Source organism: Rhinoderma darwinii, chromosome 8 (genome assembly GCF_050947455.1).
Source record: "Rhinoderma darwinii isolate aRhiDar2 chromosome 8, aRhiDar2.hap1, whole genome shotgun sequence".
In the NCBI taxonomy this organism is placed as follows: Eukaryota; Metazoa; Chordata; class Amphibia; order Anura; family Rhinodermatidae; genus Rhinoderma; species Rhinoderma darwinii.
This window is the reverse complement of record NC_134694.1, coordinates 3,325,980-3,351,696: the sequence shown is the minus strand read 5'-3', so window position 1 is coordinate 3,351,696 and position 25,717 is coordinate 3,325,980. Positions and strand designations below refer to the sequence as shown.

At 43.2% G+C, this 25,717-nt stretch overlaps 2 protein-coding genes across 3 annotated transcripts in view; one reads left to right on the top strand and one right to left on the bottom strand.

The window, feature by feature from the left end:
* NCS1 (neuronal calcium sensor 1) overlaps positions 1-16,546 on the top strand; it is a 46,987-nt gene extending 30,441 nt beyond the window's left edge. The window contains exons 3-8 of one of the 2 annotated variants that reach the window (XM_075834664.1): positions 4,624-4,762; positions 5,069-5,147; positions 5,933-6,021; positions 7,004-7,081; positions 7,194-7,314; positions 9,848-16,546. In XM_075834664.1, coding sequence (XP_075690779.1) covers positions 4,624-4,762; positions 5,069-5,147; positions 5,933-6,021; positions 7,004-7,081; positions 7,194-7,292 — 484 coding nt within the window. In that variant the 3' untranslated portion in view covers positions 7,293-7,314; positions 9,848-16,546. Of the gene's footprint in view, positions 1-4,623; positions 4,763-5,068; positions 5,148-5,932; positions 6,022-7,003; positions 7,082-7,193; positions 7,315-9,811 lie in introns of both variants that reach the window. The other variant, XM_075834663.1, reaches the window with a different exon arrangement.
* The window catches only part of FNBP1 (formin binding protein 1), a 396,531-nt gene that overhangs the window by 170,173 nt on the left and 200,641 nt on the right, over positions 1-25,717 (bottom strand). Inside the window, exon 5 of the mRNA XM_075834540.1 lies at positions 10,883-10,963. Coding sequence (XP_075690655.1) covers positions 10,883-10,963 — 81 coding nt within the window. The remainder of the gene's footprint in view (positions 1-10,882; positions 10,964-25,717) is intronic.

Genomic DNA, 25,717 nt, shown 5'->3' with positions numbered 1-25,717 from the left:
CAAGAAGATGTATAACTTATACCAGCCGTACATATATAATTATATACAGAAGATACCCAGGTTATACCAGCATGCTCCATATCACTATATACAAGAAGATGTATAACTTATATCAGCTGTACATATATAATTATATACAGGAGATACCCAGGTTATACCAGCATGCTCCATATCACTATATACAGAAGATGTATAACTTATACCAGCTGTACATATATAATTATATACAGGGGATACCCAGGTTACACCAGCATGCTCCATATCACTATATACAAAAAGATGTATAACTTATACCAGCCGTACATCTATAATTATATACAGAAGATACCCAGGTTATACCAGCATGCTCCATATCACTATACACAAGAAGATGTATAACTTATACCAGCTGTACATATATAATTATATACAGAATATACCCAGGTTATACCAGCTTGCTCCATATCACTATATACAAGATGTATAACTTATACCAGCTGTACATATATAATTATATACAGAAGATACCCAGGTTATACCAGCATGCTCCATATCACTATATACAAGAAGATGTATAACTTATACCAGCTGTACATATATAATTATATACAGAAGATACCCAGGTTATACCAGCATGCTCCATATCACTATATACAGGAAGATGTATAACTTATACCAGCTGTACATATATAATTATATACAGGAGATACCCAGCTTATACCAGCATGCTCCATATCACTATATACAGGAAGATGTATAACTTATACCAGCTGTACATATATAATTATATACAGAAGATACCCAGATTATACCAGCATGCTCCATATCACTATATACAAGAAGATGTATAACTTATACCAGCTGTACATATATAATTATATACAGAAGATACCCAGGTTATACCAGCATGCTCCATATCACTATATACAGGAAGATGTATAACTTATACCAGCTGTACATATATATAATTATATACAGAAGATACCCAGGTTATATCAGCATGCTCCATATCACTATATACAAGAAGATGTATAACTTATACCAGCTGTACATATATAATTATATACAGAAGATACCCAGGTTATAACAGCATGCTCCATATCACTATATACAAGATGTATAACTTATACCAGCTGTACATATATAATTATATACAGAAGATACCCAGGTTATACCAGCATGCTCCATATCTCTGTATACAGGAAGATGTATAACTTATACCAGCTGCACATATATAATTATATACAGAAGATACCCAGGTTATACCAGCATGCTCCATATCACTATATACAAGAAGATGTATAACTTATACCAGCTGTACATATATAATTATATACAGAAGATACTCAGGTTATACCAGCATGCTTCGTATCACTATATACAAGAAGATGTATAACTTATACCAGCTGTACATCTATAATTATATACAGAAGATACCCAGGTTATACCAGCATGCTCCATATCACTATATACAGGAAGATGTATAACTTATACCAGCTGTACATATATAATTATATACAGAAGATACCCAGGTTATACCAGCATGCTCCATATAACTATATACAGGAAGATGTATAACTTATACCAGCTGTACATATATAATTATATACAGGAGATACCCAGGTTACACCAGCATGCTCCATATCACTATATACAAGAAGATGTATAACTTATACCAGCTGTACATATATAATTATATGCAGAAGATACCCAGGTTATACCAGCATGCTCCATATCACTATATACAAGAAGATGTATAACTTATACCAGCTGTACATATATAATTATATACAGGAGATATCCAGGTTATACCAGCATGCTCCATATCACTATATACAAGAAGATGTATAACTTATATCAGCTGTACATATATAATTATATACAGGAGATACCCAGGTTATACCAGCATGCTCCATATCACTATATACAAGGTGTATAACTTATACCAGCTGTACATATATAATTATATACAGAAGATACCCAGGTTATACCAGCAAGCTCCATATCACTATATACAAGAAGATATATAACTTATACCAGCTGTACATATATAATTATATACAGGAGATACCCAGGTTATACCAGCATGCTCCATATCACTATATACAAGGTGTATAACTTATACCAGCTGTACATATATAATTCTATACAGAAGATACCCAGGTTATATCAGCATGCTCCATATCACTATATACAAGAAGATGTATAACTTATACCAGCTGTACATATATAATTATATACAGAAGATACCCAGGTTATATCAGCATGCTCCATATCACTATATACAAGAAGATGTATAACTTATACCAGCTGTACATATATAATTATATACAGAAGATACCCAGGTTACACCAGCATGCTCCATATCACTATATACAAGAAGATGTATAACTTATACCAGCTGTACATGTATAATTATATACAGGAGATACCCAGGTTATACCAGCATGCTCCATATCACTATATACAAGAAGATGTATAACTTATACCAGCTGTACATATATAATTATATACAGAAGATACCCAGGTTATACCAGCATGCTCCATATCACTATATACAAGAAGATGTATAACTTATACCAGCTGTACATATATAATTATATACAGAAGATACCCAGGATATACCAGCATGCTCCATATTACTATATACAAGAAGATGTATAACTTATACCAGCTGTACATATATAATTATATACAGAAGATACCCACGTTATACCAGCATGCTCTATATCACTATATACAGGAAGATGTATAACTTATACCAGCTGTACATATATAATTATATACAGGAGATACCCAGGTTATACCAGCATGCTCTATATCACTATATACAAGAAGATGTATAACTTATACCAGCTGTACATATATAATTATATACAGAAGATACCCAGGTTATACCAGCATGCTCCATATCACTATATACAAGAAGATGTATAACTTATACCAGCTGTACATATATAATTATATACAGAAGATACCCAGGTTATACCACCATGCTCCATATCACTATATACAGGAAGATGTATAACTTATACCAGCTGTACATATATAATTATATACAGAATATACCCAGGTTATACCAGCATGCTCCGTATCACTATATACAAGATGATGTATAACTTAGCAGTGTATCTAATCCGAACATGTGTAATACTGTCTGTAGAGCTGTGTATCTAAGCCTATTTTATTTGATACTATCTGCAGAGCTTGCGTATCTAAGCCTGTCATGTCTGGTACAGTCTTAAGGACCTGCACAGCTTTATATGGGACATTTATGGGGAGAATTATAGAGATCAGATGCGGATAACGGACAGTATATATACACACACACAGACGGACAGGCTGCTCTCTTCCCACGCGCCGTGTTTTTGCGGTTCTGCCGCGCTCGACGTGTTCTGTGATTTCGCTGCATCTTGTGCTCCGGCTTCTGCAGTTCAGTATGTAATTGGGCGTTTTCCAGATTTTGTTATTTAGAAGGAGGATGTGAGATTTGGGCAGTGATGAGAATATGGAGGAGGCGTCCGAGGGCAGTGCCAACAACAAACAGGGTGAATAAATGCAGCGATAATCGCTTTCTCTGCCTCCCATTGATGTCAATGGGAGGTCAGAGGCGGAAACGCCTGAAGAAAAGGCATGTTGTCAATTTTTCCCGCGAGCGTTTTTTTTCACTCGTGGAAAAAACGCCTCCGCCTCCCATTAAAATGAATGGGAGGCATTTTCAACCGTTTTTTTTAGCTCGTTTTCCGTGTCAAACATGTCGAAGAACTCTGTGTGAACAGGGCCTACAACTTTATCGAATAATGAGCAACATTGTTATTACATCAAAAGTCAATTAATCCGGCACCTAGTCCTGCAAGTCCTGATAATTCAGTATAGTTCAATAATAGTCCCACTCTGCCCCTGCCCCGTTGTTTGTGTAACCCACAGCTACAGTCACCATCTATACCTGTACCATTGAGCTGAATAATAAAATCTGTCTCCATAGAGCTCCCCCTGGTGGTGGATGCAGGTAGCCAGGATTTTATGATGTAACGCTATGGCTGTGTGAATACAATAGTGACATTATAACATTACACCTCTGCCTTGTCCTTCCCGGTGTTGTAGTTCCCGTTTTCTATGCTTGATATTATATTATATATTGCTGTCTGTAATAATATCTCATGTTCTCTACGATCTGTTTACATACATGAAATTTTGAATGAAAATCTAAAAAAGGATAAGATCATGGACATTATTATGTTTGCAGGGATTATTGGTGATCGTTAATATCCTTGTACTTTACCTGACTGCATCAATTTAAAGAGCTACCACCCCCAAATTGATGATATTTTAATATGGGAGCGGTGGAGGTAAAATCCCTTCTTCATTGAGGTTATATTTAACTGCCGCCCTGCTGGTGTATTACACACGTGTGACGCTTCTGGCGTGGTTTATGGATGGAGTCATAGTGGGGTCTGCTGTTATATTACGGTCTTTAATCATTATACTATGTAGCGATCACTGGGATCGTATTTTTTTGCTTCTGTGGGCTTATTCCATTTCCATTGATAATCCCCCCGATCCCCAGGATCACTGATCAGCTCCATCTGCTGCATGTATGTAATGACCATGTATATAATACTCCATTTTCTCTCCATCCTGCAGGTATAAAGGCTTTATCAAGGACTGTCCTAGTGGTCAGCTGGACGCTGCGGGATTCCAGAAGATTTACAAACAGTTCTTCCCATTTGGAGACCCCACAAAATTTGCCACTTTTGTCTTCAATGTTTTTGATGAGAATAAAGTAAGTCCATGGAGCTGGTGATTAGTCCCGTGCTCCGTCCTGCCGCGGTCCCTATACAGCAGCCGTTACTGCTCCGATCATTGTGCCCCTGTGATGGCGTCGTGGCTGCTGCGGATATTATCAGGCGGCTCTCGCTGGTAGAGGACGGAGGTTCCAGTGTATTAGGGAGTCGCTCGCTGTCTCATTATTATTAGTGGGTTGGGGGCATCACTTTCCAGGTGACCGGCGGATCATGTATCTTATGTCTGCACTGAGGGAATACAATGGATTCTACCAGAAATGACAAAACCAAATTCTTCTTTGCAGGATGGGAGGATTGAATTTGCAGAATTTATCCAGGCCTTGTCAGTCACTTCACGTGGGACGCTGGACGAAAAACTGAGATGTAAGTGATCTCTGAGACAGTACCACACATGACAGGATTAGATACACAGCTCAGCAGACAGTATTACACATGATAGGATTAGATAGGCAGCTCAGCAGAGAGTATCACACATGATAGGATTAGATACACGGCTCAGCAGACAGTATCACACATGATAGGATTAGATACAGCAGCTCAGCAGACAGTATCACACATGACAGGATTAGATACACAGCTCAGCAGACAGTATTACACATGATAGGATTAGATACACAGCTCAGCAGACAGTATCACACATGATAGGATTAGATACAGCAGCTCAGCAGACAGTATCACACATGATAGGATTAGATACAGCGGATCAGCAGACAGTATCACACATGATAGGATTAGATACAGCGGCTCAGCAGACAGTATCACACATGATAGGATTAGATACACGGCTCAGCAGACAGTATCACACATGATAGGATTAGATACAGCGGCTCAGCAGACAGTATCACACATGATAGGATTAGATACAGCGGCTCAGCAGACAGTATCACACATGATAGGATTAGATACACAGCTCAGCAGACAGTATCACACATGATAGGCTTTGATACAGCGGCTCAGCAGACAGTATCACACATGATAGGCTTAGATACACAGCTCCGCAGACAATACCACACATGATAGGCTTAGATACACAGCTCCGCAGACAATACCACACATGATAGGCTTAGATACACAGCTCAGCAGCTCCGGTATGAATGTGATGATTGATGTATTACTTGTGATTGATGATTGTGGTCTCCTTTCTCTAGGGGCTTTTAAGCTGTATGACCTGGATAATGACGGGTACATCACACGGAATGAGATGCTGGACATAGTGGACGCCATTTATCAGATGGTGGTAAGTTTGGTTACAGCTCCACAGATAAACATTAGACATTGTCGGGTGTATTGCCCCAGAGAGGGTGTAAATCAACTGTAGACGGCCCCACAACCAGAGCCGCCACCTCTGCTCAATACTACGCAGGCTAAATCCTACCGTCTGTCTTATCCGAGGCTCGGGCTGCTGCTTAGTCAATCCCTGATGCTTTACACTGCAGCTTTGCTTGTTCAGATTGTTTGCTGTTTATACATCACGTTATAGATCCACTGACGTACAGATTTATAATCTAGAAGCAGGTAAAGTAGCAGTGAGACAGAATATGATCAGATAACTGCGGCACATAGATCGAGAAGAATGAGCCCCAGTGACGGGATCCTGGAGAGCCGCTGAATATGTACGAAACACCAAGAACGAGAGCTGTCTCCTTATAAAGGAAATCTCCACCCAAACTACAACAGTACAGCCCCTCCACAAACTATACTGCTCCACCTATCACCGATTCTATAAGTGACTATGAAATTGTCACAGCTCCTCCCCTTTTATTAACATCACTTGCCAGGTCCTTACAAAAGACCTGTCCTCTCTCCTATAACGAAATGCTGGAGAATCTATCCTCAGAAATCTGCATTGTACCGCTCATCTGTTATTCCTCCTGGAAATGTACAACTAAATTGACAACTTGGCGCGTTACCATTCCTCTTGTCCATAGACAGTCCGACACTTGTCAGCAGTGATTGGACAGTGTGAGTGTAGAGACACGCCCATTTGAAAAGAGGAAGGGTAATACTCAATTGTACATGTATTCATACATTTCCAGGAGGGATAACAGAGGGACGACACAATCCAGACCTGTCAGGAGAACAGTATACGTATAATTATAAGGTGGATTCCAATGGTTGGGGGTGCATGACCAACAATCATGCAAAATTCAGGTTTTGTGTATGGGGAGGGTCTGTCTCGTGGTTGGAGGGGGTTTATATTGAGGTGTCTGTTTCGGCAGGGTAATACGGTGGAGCTTCCCGAGGAAGAGAACACTCCAGAGAAAAGGGTGGATCGCATTTTTGCAATGATGGACAAGGTGAGAGAAATGATGTGGGTTTTTCTGAAGTGTTCTAGTGATGGGGGACGTGGATTATGACATCGCGGTGGTCGGATGTTACTGTATAATCTGAACTGCGCCTTCTCTCCAGAACTCAGATGGGAAACTCACCCTGCAGGAGTTTCAAGAAGGATCAAAGGCAGACCCCTCAATTGTGCAAGCGCTATCGCTATATGACGGACTGGTATAGGGACCACCGACTACAGCTGTGTGTAAGTGACCTGAGGGGGGCGCTGTGCATTGCATAATCATAATGCAGTTGAAAAGTTTAGAAAATGTACATATAATAAGTTATCAGGTCTCCTTTATATCAGCATTGTGCAAACTCCGGCCCACTTGTAGTTTTGCGCCAGATTCCGTAGAATTACAAGTCTCAGCAACTCCATATAAAAGGCCTTGTTCACACAGTGCAGATTTTGCAGTATTTTTTTTTAAAGCTAAACAGAAGGTATTTCACGTAGAAAGCAGCAGCATGCAGATCTGTAGTATAAGGTGGGTCTGTATTCAGCCGTGGTCGTCAGGTATCGATGCATCCCCCGTCTCATCCGCTGATAAACACCCCCAGGAGCTGCCCCCAGGATATGCTGCCCCCCAGATTCCCGCAGTTCACAGCCCCATATCACAGCTTGATTTGCCCTACATAACACCAGTGTGAGGATGAACTCCAGGGGGAACGATCACATAGACGTCATTGGGCGACACTAAGCAACGGAAACGCTCCATTAAATAAAAGGAAATCACTTCTTACTCAAATATCTAGGGTGATCCTGTGTATCAGAACTGCTGTATCTAAGCTTGTGTGATACGGTCTGCTGAGCTGTGTATCTAATCCTATCATGTGTGATACTGTCTGCTGAGCCGTGTATCTAATCCTATCATGTGTGATACTGTCTGTTGAGCCGCTGTATCTAAGCCTGTCATGTGTGATGCTGTCTGCTGAGCCGCTGTATCTAGTCCCATCATGTGTGATACTGTCTGCTGAGCCGCTGTATCTAATCCTATCATGTGTGATACTGTCTGCTGAGCTGTGTATCTAATCCTATCCTGTGTGATACTGTCTGCTGAGCTGTGTATCTAATCCTATAATGTGTGATACTGTCTGCTGAGCCGCTGTATCTAATCCTATGATGTGTGATACTGTCTGCTGAGCTGTGTATCTAATCCTATCATGTGTGATACTGTCTGCTGAGCTGTGTATCTAATCCTATAATGTGTGATACTGTCTGCTGAGCCGCTGTATCTAATCCTATGATGTGTGATACTGTCTGCTGAGCTGTGTATCTAATCCTATCATGTGTGATACTGTCTGGTGAGCTGTGTATCTAATCCTATGATGTGTGATACTGTCTGCTGAGCTGTGTGTCTAATCCTGACATGTTGGACACTGCTGTACATGACACTACTATAAGGTCACCACTTACGTCAGGACTTTGCAGTCACTTTGCATCTCTATATATATGTGTATAGGGGCCTCCCGACTGTCCCCCGATGGCAGATGTTACTAGAAAGAGGGATCAGGAATGACGGATTTCAACATGCCGATCATTTATTCCCATGGGAGATAATCACTGTATAATAAAAAGTTCTGCCACATTCCCAATCACCGTTTTCAAGATCCCTGTTTGCTGACAATGACTGAAAACTTTTACATCCAGAGAAATTGTGTACAAACCTAAAAAACTTCACACAGCTGAGGGTTTGCTGCAGTGTATAATTCTAGACAATCCTCTGAGCTAAATACATCAGAAGCACACATCTCTCACCTGTCCCGAGGCTTTGTTACAATGTATCAGTGAAGATAAAAAGCTGCCATTCTGGAGTCCAGGCCGTTTAGCTCGCAGTGGACTAGCTACACTGATATACTTAACAAACCCTACAGCTGTGTGAGCAGGACCAAGATCGGGTGGTGTTTTCAGACTTTGAATGGTAACAACTTTTTTCCTATTCACAGACCGCAAACAGAGTTTCTGAAAATGGTACATGCTTGAAACACTAAGGGCCAGGTTTACGAAGACATTATCCTTTCTGCTCTCCGCGCGCCGCGATTGTGATGAACCAACCATGTCTGTGTGCCATCCACCCCCACCCATCGGACAAAAAATAAAAAAATGGATGCTCATCTCCCCTCCGGGTCCCCTCTGCATGCTGCGGCTCATACAAGGTCCTAATACCGAGCAACGTCAGGGCCTTATACGCTAAGCAGCATTCAACGTCATCCGTGCTGTGTCACATACAACGTCCTGACGCTGCCCGGTGTCGGTATGTTGTATCAGCCACATACAGTCGTGAGAGCCTGAGGGGATCCAGAGGAAAGAGGAGGTCAGGTGGGATAGATATATATATTTTTTTTTTTTTTGCTGAGCTGCAATACCACACACTAACCATGGACAAGGGTGGCGCTATTTGAGAAAATCAGCAGCCATGTTTTTCTATTCTTATTCTAATCTTATTCATTCCCTGGCAACGTCACATAACAGAATAAAAGCCCTATAAAAAGCCGCAGGGTTTGCCTGTAGATCAGACCACGGCCGCCCCACCCGCAGCAGACAATGCAATGGTCGTCAGCCGCCATATTGTGTGCATGTTGTAGCATTGAATCACACATGTACATAAATCACTCAGGAGAGACCTGTGGGTAATATTATTATTATATGTTCATTTTTTTGATAACCTTTCCATTACTGTTGTTGTTTCTGTATATTTTTGCAGATGCCCTGGGTAATAATATCTTTCCTGTGCCACCAGACCAATGTCAGCAGCTTCTCTCCCTCCAATCAATCCCTCCCATACAGCGCCAGGATGAGGATGCCCATTTCGACATGCCCTCTTCTTCCCTGATCACCTTCACTCAGCACTGGCGGCCTGCAGGAGGCGCTGCAGCATCTCCCTGGTACCAGACATGCTTCAATTTTGACAGCGTCCCGTCTCCTTCTTGCTGCTTCTTGTGTTATCTTGCACTCGGAGAGGATTTCGTATTCACGAGGAAGAGCTCGCCCCCATAATCTCTCTGCTTCCAGGACCAGGGGACACCAGACCTTCACTTTATGTAAGGTCACACATCTTCTGCAGAGGAGCAGAGCATTACCCCCTGAGGCAGAAGGGGTGGATGGTAAGAGACGACTCAAGAGACTACAGATGAGGCTGTCACTTCTGCAGTATTTTAGGAAACAAAGACTTCTTGGAAAAGGGATCTCGTCGGACACGGTCGGATCCAGACCCTGCAATGAGCGGCGCGCCATGGGTCCATTTACATGATGCTGAATTGTGCTTTTTTTTTGTGAATAAGTGATTTTTTTTATACATATATATATATATAGCATATCTTTTTATTTATTTTTTATGTCGTTGTGTCACATGCTCGGTGGGGGTTCATATTGGCTGCAAGTCACCTCCTTTTGTTTTAAGGCGTTCACGGTTCACCTCATGCGGCAAAAGGGTTTAAAAAAAAAAAAAAAGTACCAACTCTGTATCAGGTCAGTCTGGAAGTCAATTTTTTCCCCTAAAAGTACGGTATACCTTTTTAATTTCTGTGTCCTGATCATTTCTGTATGCTACAGAAGAAAATGTTAAAACCGTTCCCTAGCGACGACCTTCAAATAAAAAAGGGAGCATTACGTCTTATATCTTGTGGGCTTCTTCTTTAGACCAAAAAAATATATAAATATAATTTAGTTGTAATATATAAATATAATTTCGTTGTAAAAACAAAATTCAAAAATGTGTGCAGTACCTGCCTATAGCCACAAGGTGTGCTATTGAGAATAGATAAAATTGGCTTACCTGCAACATTGTTGCTAAGCGTAATGGATACAGTAACTGGTAAATATGAAGATCAAAACTTTCATTCCTGCAGAAAGAAACCTACAAAATATAAGAAGTGAACAGGTCGTTATTATTGTCCCCCAAAAACCAGCACCCAAAATATTCACCTTGAAAACAAAATGATTGTGGCCGCCACGAAGTGACCAACATCATCCCGCACGGCTGCCCATATAGTCAGGATTGTATTCACAACTACTTTGTGGGGTTTCTTATGGAATTGCATTACTAGTAATTTCCTAATTTATTCGAATCGACCCCCTAATCTGATCATCCGCAGGATTACGGGCGCAAGTCAGATTTCCCAGCAGGCGGCAGAGTAATGTAAGAGCTGGAGGTCTAGATGTAATCGACAGATCACAGGAAGGTGCAGAGATGTTTGATTTTGAGAGCGATTTACTAAATTGATTTGCGGAATTGCCATTCAAACAATAAGGGTATGTTCACACGGCCGTAAATGCCAGAAAAACGGCCGGAAATCAGAAGCAGAACGCCTCCATTCATCTGCCCATTGATTTCAATGGGAAAAACTGCGTTCTGTTCCGACGGGCCGTTTTTAAAAAAAGAAGTGCAGGTCACTTTTGGGACATTTTTGGAGCCGTTTTTCATAGACTCCATAGAAAACAGCTCCAAAAAGCGGCGTAAAAAAACACAGTGAAAATCGCGAGTGGTTTAAAAAACGTCTGAAAATCAGGAGTGTGTGTGTGTGTCGCACACACACGATGAAGTGTTTAACCCCTTTGCTGCTAGATAAGTAAGACCGATATGAATGTAATTATTTTCGTTCAGAATGGCCGCGCCTGTTGTAATCTGTATCTCGGAGCTGTAGTGTCGTCGCTTTATTCTGCGCCTATACTGTGACTTGAATCCCCCATGGCGGCCACAGTCTGTTCTAGCGGCTCGTGACACTGCAGAACATCGCGGCTGGGCTGCGTCATTTCCTGGCACCCACAAAGACTATGGCCGCGCCAGGGATGCAGTGTTGTAATTTGCTGACACCCCAACAAGCCGTGATGTAGTCGTAGCTCAGAGTAGGGACGCAAGACCCAGACCCGCTTTAGGGTAAATTCACACCAGGCAGAAATTTCTGCGACAGAAGATCAGTTCCATTCATCTGCATGCGGTGGTTTCTGCAGCAGGGGGCAGGGATTTTTGCAAGTTCCATTCAGATGAATGGAAATGATTTGTTGCAGAAATTTCTGCAACAAAATCCGTCAGTGTGAATAGCTCCTTAGATGATCATAGGCTTTCGTAGTTTGGGATGAATATTGAGATTTCAGCTCGGAGGAGCAGACCCGAGGAGAGTCCAGTACTAGGGCGGCTCTAGTATTTACAAGCCGGTCACATGGCAACCATCTTATCTGTAACGGCTCTGTACATAAGCTCTTGGCTTCTCCGCGTCTTGTAGCCTTCACGTCACACTGACATCATTCGATTATTGACTGCCTGAAGTCCCATGAAAACAGCCTGAAGAAGGATACTTGTATAATAGAAGTGCAACTCTTGAATACAGAAGTGTTTCACCATTTTCAAAATCTCTGCTTGCTGTCTGTAAATGGAACGCTTGCCGAGGGACTAAAAATTCATCCTGACCATGCGTAACAGACACAGGTCCACATCTCGTTAATCGTATTGAAGCTCTCTCTTGTAACGGACCATGCACCTGTGTCAATTAGTCCTGATCAGGACGTAGATTTCAGCCCTTATTTAGGAATGTTTCCATTCCTTTGCCAGCAAGCAGAGATTGAGATGACACATCATTATACAGTAAATAAGGTAGTGGCTCATACGCTTTAAAGGGGTCGTGTCACACTGACCATGCCTTCCTATCAGCAGGCAACAAGCTGCGGAGCAGGAGGAGGGCAGATTTGTACAAAAAGATTCAGGACAACCTGTAATTTATTGATTTAATCCCTGCTCACTGTGGGCTAAAGAGTCCAGTGGGCGGTGTCAACCTGTCTTGTTTGAGTACTGAAATATCAGCCAATCACTGAGCAGGACCGCCCCCTGGACTCTTAACCCCTGAGTGAGCAGGAATTTAAACCAATCCATTATAGGTTATCCTGAATTTTTTCGTGCAAAACTATATATCAATCTGCTCAGCTCCTCTATAACATACCGCCCGGGGATCGGACTACATGTTTGATGTGACAGGTTCCCTTTAAACAAAGCTTCTTATAGTCCAATAATACGACACGTTTTTCATACTGATGACTTGTCCACAGGATCACTATATGATCGGTGGGGGGCCGACGCCAGTGTCGGAAGAAGAGGGCTCCGTACACTATAGCGGCTGTGCTACAACACTGCAGCTCTGCTTCTATCTACTTGAACTGTAGCACGGCCGCTATACTGTGACCGGAGCCATCAGCTTCCAGCACGGACTTCCGGTGCCCAGAGGCAGCCAAAACAGCTGATCGGTGCTGGGTCCGAGTGTCGGACCCCCACCGATCATAGACTGATCACCTATCCTGTGGATAGGTCATCAGTATGGAAAGCCGACCTGTGCCCGGACAACCCCTTTAAGTGGAAGTTGCAGTCTTTTATCGATAACCTGACCACATCATGGCAGCCGGGATTGTCCTGGTGACAGCCGCATGAGCTGAGAGCAATCACTAGTTTTAATGATCCCATTTTTTGGCCATTTCTAGACCACGTGTTGTAAATTGCCCTAAAATATCACCCTGTTTTCATTGTATGTGGGGCTCTTTGGAAAATCCGTTACTATGACATGAGAGCTGCATTGTAATTTACCAGCATCTGGGGAGCAGCAGAAAACAATCCGAGCTCTACTACGATCACTGAGACATGAGAAGAAAGTGAAGTCAAATCTCATCCTTTAGGAGAATGAGAGTTGTAATATTCGCAGGCGATGATTGACTTGCGTCCAGGAGTCGGGGCCTCCCTTTAACGATTCTCATACAAAGTGGTGGCCATTTTTGCTGCTGTTTTATGCTGCATAATAGACAGCGTCACCTTATTGACATGTGATGGGAACGCAGCACTGATATGTGGTTGGCGGTAATGGCGACGAGTCACCCTCTTCGGAAATTATCATTTGCAAGCAATTGTGATTTTTTTTTGCATAGTGATATTTTCAATAATTAGGGAATTGTAGGTTAAAATGGAAAATCGCTTTGTTAGCTCTGCAACCCAGTCTGTATATATCGGCCATGCTAGGTATTGTAGTTCCCCAGCAGCTGGAGAGGCACAGCTTGCACACCACTTCCCTACAAAGTGGACTAATGTGAAGGTGCAAATTTATAGAACGACCTATCACGAGGGAGCTTTTATCATTCTACTGACAGCATTGCCTAAAAGCATCCATCTGATTGGCTGTTTTGAGAATCATCAGTGGCATGAGGAGTAGTGAGTGAAACGATCACAGTATTGGTATTCCTGCCAGGTACCTGCTCTTGGAAGACTAAGAATTTGGTGACTATTAAAATGAGATTCTAGAGGAGTTGATGGCGGTAATTCAGTATACATGTTACGTGGCATCAGTATATAAAGTGTGACTGATAATTCAGAGAGCAATCCCAGATAAGTGGATTTTTTGGATTACTAAATAAGATCCATGTTGAGAGTTGTAGTTTCCCAGAATTTTTAGTGGAACAAGTTGAAGAAAACAGCTTCACAGTCACAAGATTTTGTTTGCCTGCAGTCACCACTAGGGGGAGCTCACTACATACAGATATATACAGCTCCCATAGAGATACATGATCACATTCTGCTGCCTGCAGTCACCACTAGGGGGAGCTCACTACATACAGATATATACAGTTCCCATAGAGATACATTATCACATTCTTTTGCCTGCAGCCACCACTAGGGGGAGCTCACTACATACAGATTTATACAGTTCCCATTGAACTCAATAATAAATCCGTCTTCAGTCAGTTTCCTCCAAAATTGAAAATTATCTTTAGAGTTGCATGACATTTATGCAGGGATTTAATGGATTCATTGAGTGTAAGGGATTTGCACGCAAGTTTGAACTTCTGTTGATTGTTGCATTGCAGAAGCATTGAGTTGTGCTTATTGTGAAACCTATGGAACGCAACGTAACGTGACCGCAAAATGTACCGCAATCGCACTGCAGGAAGCCAGCCAACATGCCAACCATTGAACGATCTGTCTAGGACGACTTGGCTGCTAATACATGTTAGAATTCAGATATGATATAGATATGTACAGGTGCCGGCAGACCCAGCTGACTGGCTGTTCTCAGGACCAAAGAAGATCCACCATGTCGATTTTCCCTTTTGTGCTGCATAGGGATGAATAACACCAGTGGTGTCCGCCAGCTCTCCCCCATAGATGTAACATGCAGGTCATTGGAGGCTTTGGGGCTTAAAGCAGTTGACTCAACAATCATATTTCTGACCGCTATCTAATATGTTTGCCTTAAAGTATTCTCCACCTTTAAACATCATATCGTTCTAGGTCCAACATTATGTGCTGATTAATATTTTAATATCTTTATTATAGTTGGAACTCCATTTATTTAGTTTTTATACAGAGCTCCAAATGCCCTGCATAGACAGAGTTACATGATAAAATTCTGGCTGCCTCCAGCCACCACTAGGGGGAACTCAGGAGCTTACTGCATACAATTATTGCCAGCAACCACCACTAGGGGGCGTTCAGCGGCTTACTGCATATAGTTATTGCTTGCAGCCACAGCTAGGGGGAGCTCAGGAGCTTACTGCATACGGTTATTGCCTGCAACCACCACAAGGGGGAGCTCAGGAGCTTACTGCATACGGTTATTGTCTGCAGCCACCTCAAGGGGAAGCTCAGGAGCTTACTGCAGATGGTTAATGCCTGCAGCCACCACTAGGGGGAGCTCAGGAGCTTACTGCATACAATTATTGCCAGTAACCACCACTAGGGGAAGTTCAGCGGCTTACTGCATATAGTTATTGCTTGCAGCCACAGCTAGGGGGAGCTTACTGCAGATGGTTATTGCCTGCAGCCACCACTAGGGGGAGCTCAGGAGCTTACTGCATACGGTTATTGGGTTCAATGTATAAACAGTATGCAGTGGTCTCACAAGCACCCCCTATTTAAAATAAATAATCATGTTTGGGGTGGACACGCTCTCTAAAAAACAGATATGGGATTCAGAAAAGTGTTTGGCAATGTGAAAAGAGTGGTGGTGATTTTATTGTGGGTGAGGTTTGATGGTTCGGGTCAGGACTATTTTGCCAGCTTTCCGTGAAGCGCCTGTGACCTCTACTTCCATGCGCTCGGTGACTCTCGGTACGTTGCCCTCTCCTTTTCTTCTGCATGTCTTGTTGCCTTGTCTAGAGTTTTATCTGAACTAAACAACTTCCTAAATCTGAGTCAATGTGGAGAAATGACGTAATAAACGCTCGTCTGTCAGTGTTACAATCCGCATGTGGAAAATGCTACAAATATATGAAAGATACAAATATTTTGTACCAAAATGAAGATGAGGAGAGGCTGCTGCGCTCTGTGCGACGCTTACATTGTGGTTTGGTTTCAAAGGGAACAAAAAAAAATGTACAATATTTATAAATTGTATTTTTATTTGATTTTATTTTTATTTTATTTTTATAAATGTTCAATAAATCACATACATCATTCAGCACTTTAAAATGTAATTTTTCTGTTTTTAAAAAAAAAAGTGTGTGAATGGGACGTGCTAAGATCGGGGGATGAAGGGGAGAGCCCAGTGTGGCCCTTACATAATTTATAGCAAATGTCCGCCTTTTAACGAAATGTAGTTTTATATCCGGCATTCTGTGCTGCGTTATTGGTTACTATGTATCTATATTGCTCACGGCTCCGTTTTTTTTGATACAGAGCTCCAAAATTCTTTCTGCCTGCACTAGGGGGAGCTTGTGAGCCCACTGTACACCTATGCTCCCCCTAGTGGTGGCTGCAGGCAACAAGAATATTATAATTTACTGCTATGTCTGCAGTGGATTTGCTATAATTCACAAAAATGGTGCTTCGTCTGCACAAAATCTCATGATATTAATCTGTGCAGAATTGTTGATCTATTCATATAAAAGAAATGGTGCTTAATGGTGGATATTTGCTTTATACCTTCGGTTGCTCCTTAGCTGTTGATGGTAACGATCTGCCGCAGTGATTAATGACAATGATGGGAGTTGGTGTGTGATAAACTTTGCACGCTACCCGAGTTGACTGATCGATCTCCCCGATTTATCAGCATGTAGAATACATTGAAGAATCGCTGCCGGGATTATCCACTTTCATTAGGTAAAAGTAAATTCTACACAGATTAAGGAAATACACATTGATGGTCTGTACTTGGGTTAGAGTCCCACGTAGCATTGGCTGCATACAGTAATACGCACCAAATTGATGTGTCATTGGCCACTACAAATAAGCCAGCATTCATCCGTGTGCAGCCACCACTATGTGGGACCATGCTCAGAGGCATAGGGTGTACCCTTAAAAAAACTGTTAAATTCACCAACAAGGCTAATGACCTCCTGATTACAAACTAATATCATACAGATCAAGATGTTTAAAAGCGGTCGGCCAGTTTAGAAAACCCATTGTCATACCCCCTATTAGGGTATTCTGGGTAATAGCGGGGGGTTGCTTGCTCAGGACCCTCATCTCTTGGTCAGAGTGGAGAGCAGTTACATAGAGCGTCTCTCGATCTCTTGAGGACCTGCCCTGTCCTACATTACACAGACAACACATTGATATGAATGGACACTGTAATGCTTCATCTCCCATGTGGTGGCGCTGCAGGGAAACTGAACACTTACTGCCAGGTTTCTCCACAGATTACAGATGATCGCTGGGGGTCCAGCAGGGGGACACTTTGTGATCTTCTTATTGTCAAGGGATCTTTCTTATACTTGTAATGCCGGCGGTCCCCGCCGCCTGGTCTCGTTCCTTCTCCAGCGGCCTGCCTCACTCCCAGCCCACCGGCGTCTTCTGTTGTCCTACGCTTGCGGCTGCACTGTCCCTAGTGCACATGCCGGCTGTCTCTTAAAAGGCCAACGCACGCAAAATTCAAAAATCCCTGTTGCCCCAGGACTATTAAGGCAACTCCACTATCCACCTAGTGCCTGAGCAACATTGGAACAAGCTAGTGTTAGCCTGCGAAGGTTCCTGTGTGCATCTGTAACCAGTCCGCTATTGCTATCTGTGGTCAGTCTGTATCTGATTACTCATTACCAGCCTGTATCCAGTCCACTATTGCTATCTGCTGTCAGCTGGTATCCAGCTACCTGCCTGTGTCCAGCTACCCGCTGCCGGCCTGGGTCCAGCTACCCGCTGCCGGCCTGGGTCCAGCTACCCGCTGCCGGCCTGGGTCCAGCTATCAGCTACTTTCCAGTATCCTGCTACCCACCTATGACTAGTGATATGCTATCAGCTTCCATCTTTCAAGGTGCCATCTGCCACCAGTGCCTGTTTCTAGTCTGTTCGGACAGCAACTACTACTCCGGGACCACCTCAAGAGGTGGCGACCTGGTAGCCTCCCCGCAGTGAGGACCAGATCCCTGTATAGGGGTTAAAGGGTGAAGACCGGGAAGGCTACTTAAGGCCACTTCTAAGGGAATTATCTAAGCCAAAACGGTGGAGTAGCCCAGTGTGTCCACTCCCTGCTGCCAAAAAGGAGGGATTGTCCAAAGCGGAGACCCCCCCCTAAGGTTGATTTATGATACTCTTAGTGCAGGTCATCCAGACTGGATTTGCGGCCATAATACAGGTGCAGTAATGCGTCCGTATTATGCTCATGTGAAACCGGCCTAAACGATACACTGGGGGGAGGAGAGAACTGTAAAAACCTGGGCAGAAAATCTCCATAAAATAAGAAATGTCCTTGAAAACTTCAGATTTAAAGTCTAAGTAACCGCAGCTTACATATAGAATTAGCCTGTACACTATACATTACATTGTCTTGTGCTGATTCTTATTCTATGCTCCACAACTACACTCACAATTCTGCAGCTTCAGAGCAGAAATCTCCCAGGATTCCCTGCTTGTTCTGGTGATTTGGATTCTGGGAAGTGTCGTCTTTACACCAGGCTCCGTATAGTCACCTGATGTAGTATAGGAGCTCGGCTCTGAGTGACTACCAGGCCGTACCAATAACAACCAATATTATATACAGTTCTTATTTCATCTTTCTGTAATATCATTCTAGAATTCTACATGATTATGCGGGAGCCTCTTTGATGTCCTGACCTGCAGCCGTCACACAGGGCAATTATTTCTTTTTATATAAATATGAAAGACACTGCGTAAAATGAAAAAGAAAAAACGAATTTAGTATTCATAGGGAGTCATCCAAAAGTGTCACGGAAACTGCGCCGCAAAACTAGTCAAAAACAGCCCGAAAATGCCTCCCATTCATTTCAATGGGAGGCGGAGGCGTCTTTTTCCCACGAGCGGTAAAACCGTCTCGCGGGAGAAAGAAAGGACATGCCTTATCTTCTGGCGTTTACGCCTCTGACCTCCCATTGACATCAATGGGAGGCAGAGAAAGCTTATTTTGCGGCATTTTATGCCCGCGGCACTCAATGGCCGCGGGCGAAAAACGCAGCGAAAATCGGCGTGCAGGCAGAGCAAAATCTGCCTCAAACTTCCAAACTGAATTTTGAGGCAGAATTTCCGCCTGCAAAAAACTCTGTGTGAACCCAGCCTTGAGTTTAGAATAATCTCACAACGATCTCACCCTGCCGTGATCATACTGCACGGTGAGAACTGGGGACTGTCAGGATAAAGTCAGGATTTCTGAAGATAGTTCATCTAAGGCTTCGTTCACATCTGCGTCGGGACTCCGTTCATGGGTTTCGTCGGAGCTTTCCATTAGGGGAACCAATGAACGGGATCCAAACTGAAAGAAACGGAAACCATAGGGTTTTAAAGGTGACGGATCCGGCGCAAATGGTTTCCGGTTGTCACCGTTGTGTAAGGGTTCCGTCGTTTTGTCTGTATCAATACTGTAGTCGACTGCGCTGTTCATTCCGTCAAAATGACCGAACCCTTACACAACGGTGACAACCGGAAACAATTTGCACCGGATCCGTCACCATTAAAATCAATAGTGATGCAAACGGAATCCTGTGGTTTCTATTTGTTACAGTTTGGATTCCGTTCATGGGTTCCCCTGACGGAAAGTTCTGACGGAAACCCATGAACGGAGTCCTGACGCAGATGTGAACGAAGCCTTAGGGCCCGCTGGACTGTAATATATTTACTGTGTTAATGACAAATTGGACAAGTCACTTATATAAATGATTCCTGGTACAATGTATATTCCTGACAACAGGTGATTCTTCAGGACGATCCTTAGGGCTCATGCACACGGTCGTATTCGGGCGCAGTCACACGCGGCGGATTTTGTAGCAGAAATTTCTGCAACTAAACATCAGTGCCGTTCATCTTAATGTGGTCGTTTCTGCAGCAGGTCCATGGATTTCTGCAACAAAATCTTCCCTATGGCCGGGTTTCCCACGTGGCGTAAATATGCGGAAGTTCTGCAACGGAATTATGTGTGGAAATCCCTCAGCATTTACAGCAGCAGCAAAGTGAGTGAGGTTTGAAGAAATGTATCTGCGGCGCAGCTTTTAAATCCACAGCATGTCAATTAAGCTGCGGATTTGTTGCTCTTCGGTTGCGGTTTTTCCCCAGTGAATTCAACGGGGAGGTAAAACCTGCAACAAATAGCAGATGTTGCAACTTTTGCGCCGGAAACACGATTCCCCTGCAAAAATGATTTTTTTTTTTGTGTAAAATGAATAAAAAAAAGTTTATACTTACCCCCGGCCATAGTCGCGGCGACACGTCCCTCTGTTGTCAGTCCAGGCCGGCCTCCTGTGATGACGTTTCATCCCATGTGACTGCTGCAGCCAATTACAGGAGGTTGGCCTGCACGGACGACAGAGGGACGTGTCACCATGACTATGGCCGGGGGTAAGTATAGACTTTAAAAAAATTTCAGGCGCTGGTTTCCGCAGCGGGGTCTCCTCCTTAAATACTGCACCACAATTTGGTTTGGTTTTTTGGGCGGAATTTCCTACAAGTTCTAGGTCAGATACGTTGCACTTCTTTATGTTCACACACAGCGCAATTACTGCGGATTTAGCGCAATTACTGCAGATTTTCAGGTGGAAAACATGCAGGTAATACAGTAGCAGCAAAGTAAATGAGATTTAACAAATCTCCTCCACACGCTGCAGAAATTGATCTGACGTGCGTATTTTTAAACTGCTTTTGCCATTTTTTTTTACCGATTTTGCAATTTTTTTGCAGATTTTCTATTTTGGGTACAATGGGAAGTGAAATTCCGCAACAAATGCAAATGTTGTTATTAAGTTTTGCGTTTTACTGTGGAATAGATGCAATAACGCAGCAAAAATCGCAACGTGAAAAAAACATTACATTTTAATACGGCCATAGTCACCTCCCCTGATGCTCCCCGGCGTGTCTCTGAGCCGATCTTCTGGAGTGACATTTTCACCACCGCAGTCAATCACAGGCTGCCGCCTCTTTTTGGCAGCGGCAAATCCTTTCCTAAAATCTGCACCGAATCAAACACGATTTGGTGGGGACTTTTTGCCGTAATTTCCTGCGGAATCTGGGTCGTATTTGCTGGGTAGTTTTCCCCAGAAAATCCAACCCGTGCGAACTTACCCTAAGGGCTTATTCAGACGATACGACTGTGTGAAGGGTCCGTGAATAATAAAACATTGCCTATTTTATTCCATTTTCACGGATTCCTCCTTAGACTCAAGTCTATGGGGATCTATGAAAACGGGTCCCACACGGGTGAAACTCAGAAGTGAAAAACTGACTTTTTTCACGTCCGAGTTTCCCCTTGTTTGTGCGAATAAGCCCTAAAGCTTCTGTTTTGTACGGAGCTGTATTTGTAGAGGTCCATGGATCTCTCCTGTACCGCTGTGTGTCTCCAATTTCATCCGGAGGTATACAGATAAACGCACGTATATTCAGAATTTTTTTTTGGTACCTAGGAACAAGAACGCATTGCTTCTAGGGGTGAATATCTCCATACATAGAGTCCACCGGAGCTTGTGCAGCAGTGATCAGGAGCTGAATGGAGTGTGGGTGAGCCCTAAAACTTACAGAAACTGTGCTGCCATTTCATCCATTTGATGATTTCCCATCATAAACCACAGGAGGGCGCTCTTACTCCACAGGGGGCCCGACCCATTGTCCATTAGTGCGGGCAGCTTTCTCCAATGTGCATCTGGAATCAAATCTGGAGCATGAAATAGAAGTTGACTAATGATGGGCACATTGTTGTGTCCATCATGCATTTAATAGAGAAAGGCAGAAGTGAAGAGCATGGTGGAGGGAGGGGGCGTTACTAAAAAAATAGGAGGAACCTCTACATTAAAGTTGGACATTCACCCGTTATGGTGTATGCTGCTGCAGGCTAGAGGCTGGCCATAGACGTAGGGCATGCTGGGAGTTGTAGTTTCACAACAGCTAGAGAGTCACTCTACCCAAAATACTTCTAGGGCTATAGGCTGGCAAAATCTGACAGACATATTACTATGAAAAAAAATCATTGAGCTTGTACTGTCTGAGAGAGAAGGCTGGTACTTGTAGTTCTACACCCTTTACTGGGACACAAGTTGCTAGAAATAAATTAATATAAAGTTATTGCATCAATTGTCGAGCAGAGCATGCTGGGACTTTGTTTGACAAGAAGGCAGCTGTCAAAACCAAAACTAGGATAACCACACGGGGCACGCGAGAAGGGCGCAAAAAATTGGTGCATATTTATCGAATTGCCTTATGTGTATATATAATGTATAAAATGGCACGTATGTGTCAGAATGTGCACCAATGTCTTATTCTTAGGCTGATCTGCAATACCAGACACGGCCCACGGAGGAGCTGTTTCTGGAAAAGACCTAGACCTTCTTACTGATCTTAGACGACCTCTGTTATATGGATTTACAGGAACTTATATCATGTTAAGAAGAATACCAGAGGGCTTGTCTGTATTCTGCAGAATTATGAGATCAGCACATTACTACCACCTGCGTCATCAGGGTAAAGGTAGAAGAATCACGTATTAAAGGAAACCAGACCTATTATTCTTATTATGTCTGCTTTTTTATGTATCTTTTACCTAGTGTATTCCCACTCTTCTCCAAGGTCAACCAGCTTAAATCCCATCTACACTCACAAATCCAAGACCATATAAGCGGAGAACTCGTCTGCAGTTGTCTTCTGTTTCCTTCCTGTATCAACCAGTTCTGCTCCTGCCCTCTTCTAGTTTAGTCAAGAAAGTATCTAAGTTAAGGCAGCCATTGTTAGCATCTAAGGAGCTCTTATTTAGTCAAAGAGTCACCCAGGTTTCAAAGCAATGCATAGTCCCTGCTCTTTTCTTGCTCTGTGGATCCTCCTTGCTTAGGTCTCACACTGAATTCAGTTTTTCCAAAAGAATTGCAGTGTTTTAATAACCTGAAGTTTTATTGTAGTAATCTATATACTCTGCTCACCCACCAACCTTTAGCTAATGGGCGGGGCTGTGACAACATCTCATTCAGATTCATGAAATGGAGGCTGTTGTCCCCTATAATAGATGGAATAGATGTTACTATTCTGCAAGGTTTGAACATTTCCTCCCTCAAAACATAATAACAATCCAGCCCCCTGTGTTTGGATCAAGTAGCCCCCTTACAATATCAGTTGCCCCTAGATTGATTAGGGAATAAAGGGGCGTAACAGCCGTGACTGTGCTATTTAGGGTGTAGTCACACAGCGCAGTCGAATCCCAGTTTGTTGCCGCCACATAGCAGCAGTAATGGCAATTTTTTTAATTTACTTTTTGGGAAAATTGTTGCAAACTGTGGCAATTTGCAGTAATCATGGCAATAACCCTGCAGTGTGTGTTGGTGTTGTATATGACCAAGTGTATTGATTGTGAAGGTAAAGAACTGAATTTCTCCAATCTTTACCATTAAAATCCTCTACTTGGCTTCCAGCCTTTAAGGTCTTATTCACACAGTGCAGTTTTGGTGCAGTTTTTAGAGCCACAACCAGGAATGGATTCAAAATAGAGAAGTAGAATCTTTCCTATATGCTATCCCTCCCTTTACTATCCAGTCTTGGTTATGGTTTCAAAAACTGCACCAAAAAACTGCACTGTGTGAATAAGGCCTCAGAATTTGCTGCCTGAAAGACACTTAGGCAGCATGGGGATGTCCCAGTGCAGATGTGCCGGCTGGCCACTGAGGTTATCATAGAGTCACACCTGTGGCAGGCATTGGTGTGGGGAACCTGTGGTCACGTGACACTTAGGTTATGTTCACACGCGGTAGATTTGTGGCAATTGAAAAATCCATTTTATACATGAACACGAATGGAACGGTCACAGAGATTTCTATTTGACAACAACTCTCATTAGGCTCATCCAGCAACTATGAGTATGGCAGGCAATGTGGTTCCGCAGCAGCTGTGTTGCTGACAGTCGTCCATTCCTGTGTTACTGATGTCAATGGGAGTGACAGAGTCATTAGTACAAACAGATGTGCGCCGACAAGATGAAGGGTCGTAACAAGACTTTATGTACAAACCAAAGCACACGACAGTAAAGTCCAAACACAACAGTAAAAGAAAATCACCGTCCCCTGGGTGTGAACCGCCAACAGCTCCTCACACCAGCGCCAGGTCTCAGCCGGCCACATATCTAAGTGACGTGACGGGTCCAGAGGGTGTTGTACCCCAAAATAGAAAGCAATCACAGTGAGAAATGATAACTTGATACTTTGCTTTGAAGAGATTGATTTTTCCTGTGTGAGTTGTTTCTAATATTTATGAGCAATCAGGTAAATTTCACTAATTGTACCCATTAAATGCCCCTAAAGTGCCAGTCGGGGGGCAAGAAAATAGGTTCTCTCATGTGCTCCCGCCTCCTCAGCCCTAATAGAGGTCACAGGATTGACCCATTTCCATGTAGACTTGACTACACAGAGCAGAAAGAGTCTGGCCCCTAAGGAGTCTGGGGGGGGGGGGGGGGCTAACTTCTGCTGACACTTCTGACACTCTTCTGAGTGACCCTTTGGGTGGCCATTAAGTAAGTGCCAGTCAGGGGGCAAGAAAATAGGTTGTTACATGTGCTCCCGCTTCCTTAGCAATTTGGCAGCGCAGATAGAGGTCACATGATTGACCCATTTCCAGGTGGACTGGACTACACGGAGCAGAAAGAGTCTGGCCTCTAAGGAGTCTGGGGGGTGGGGATAACTTCTTCTGACTTTCTTCTCAGTGACACTTTGGAGGGGCCATTTAGTAAGTGCCATTCAGGGGGCAAGAAAATAGGTTGTTATATGTGCTCCCGCTTCCTTAGCCATTCGGCAGCAGTGATAGAGGTCACATGATTGACCCATTTCTAGGTGGACTTGACTACACGGAGCAGAAAGTGTCTGGCCTCTAAGGAGTCTGGGGGGTGGGGCTAACTTCTGACACTCTTCTGATTGACACTTTAGGGGGGCCATTTAGTAAGTACAATTGCAGACCTCCTAACCGTCCCATCTTTCGCAGGATTGCCCATGAAACGGATCTCAAAGGGGGTTGTGCTTAATATGGGGTTTCAAGTATTGGGAGGAATGCAATGGTTTCCAGAAGTTGAGTTCTGATAGAACGGACACAAATTGCTGAATTGAAAGGAGTTCTGTCTCGGTGACGCGTTCCCTTTAAGTTCTCCTCTTCTTATAATATGATTATTGCTTAGAATGTGAAAAATGCAATAATGAATAGATATTTGTGTTTACGTCTTGCTTGCGTTCCAGAGCCCTTATC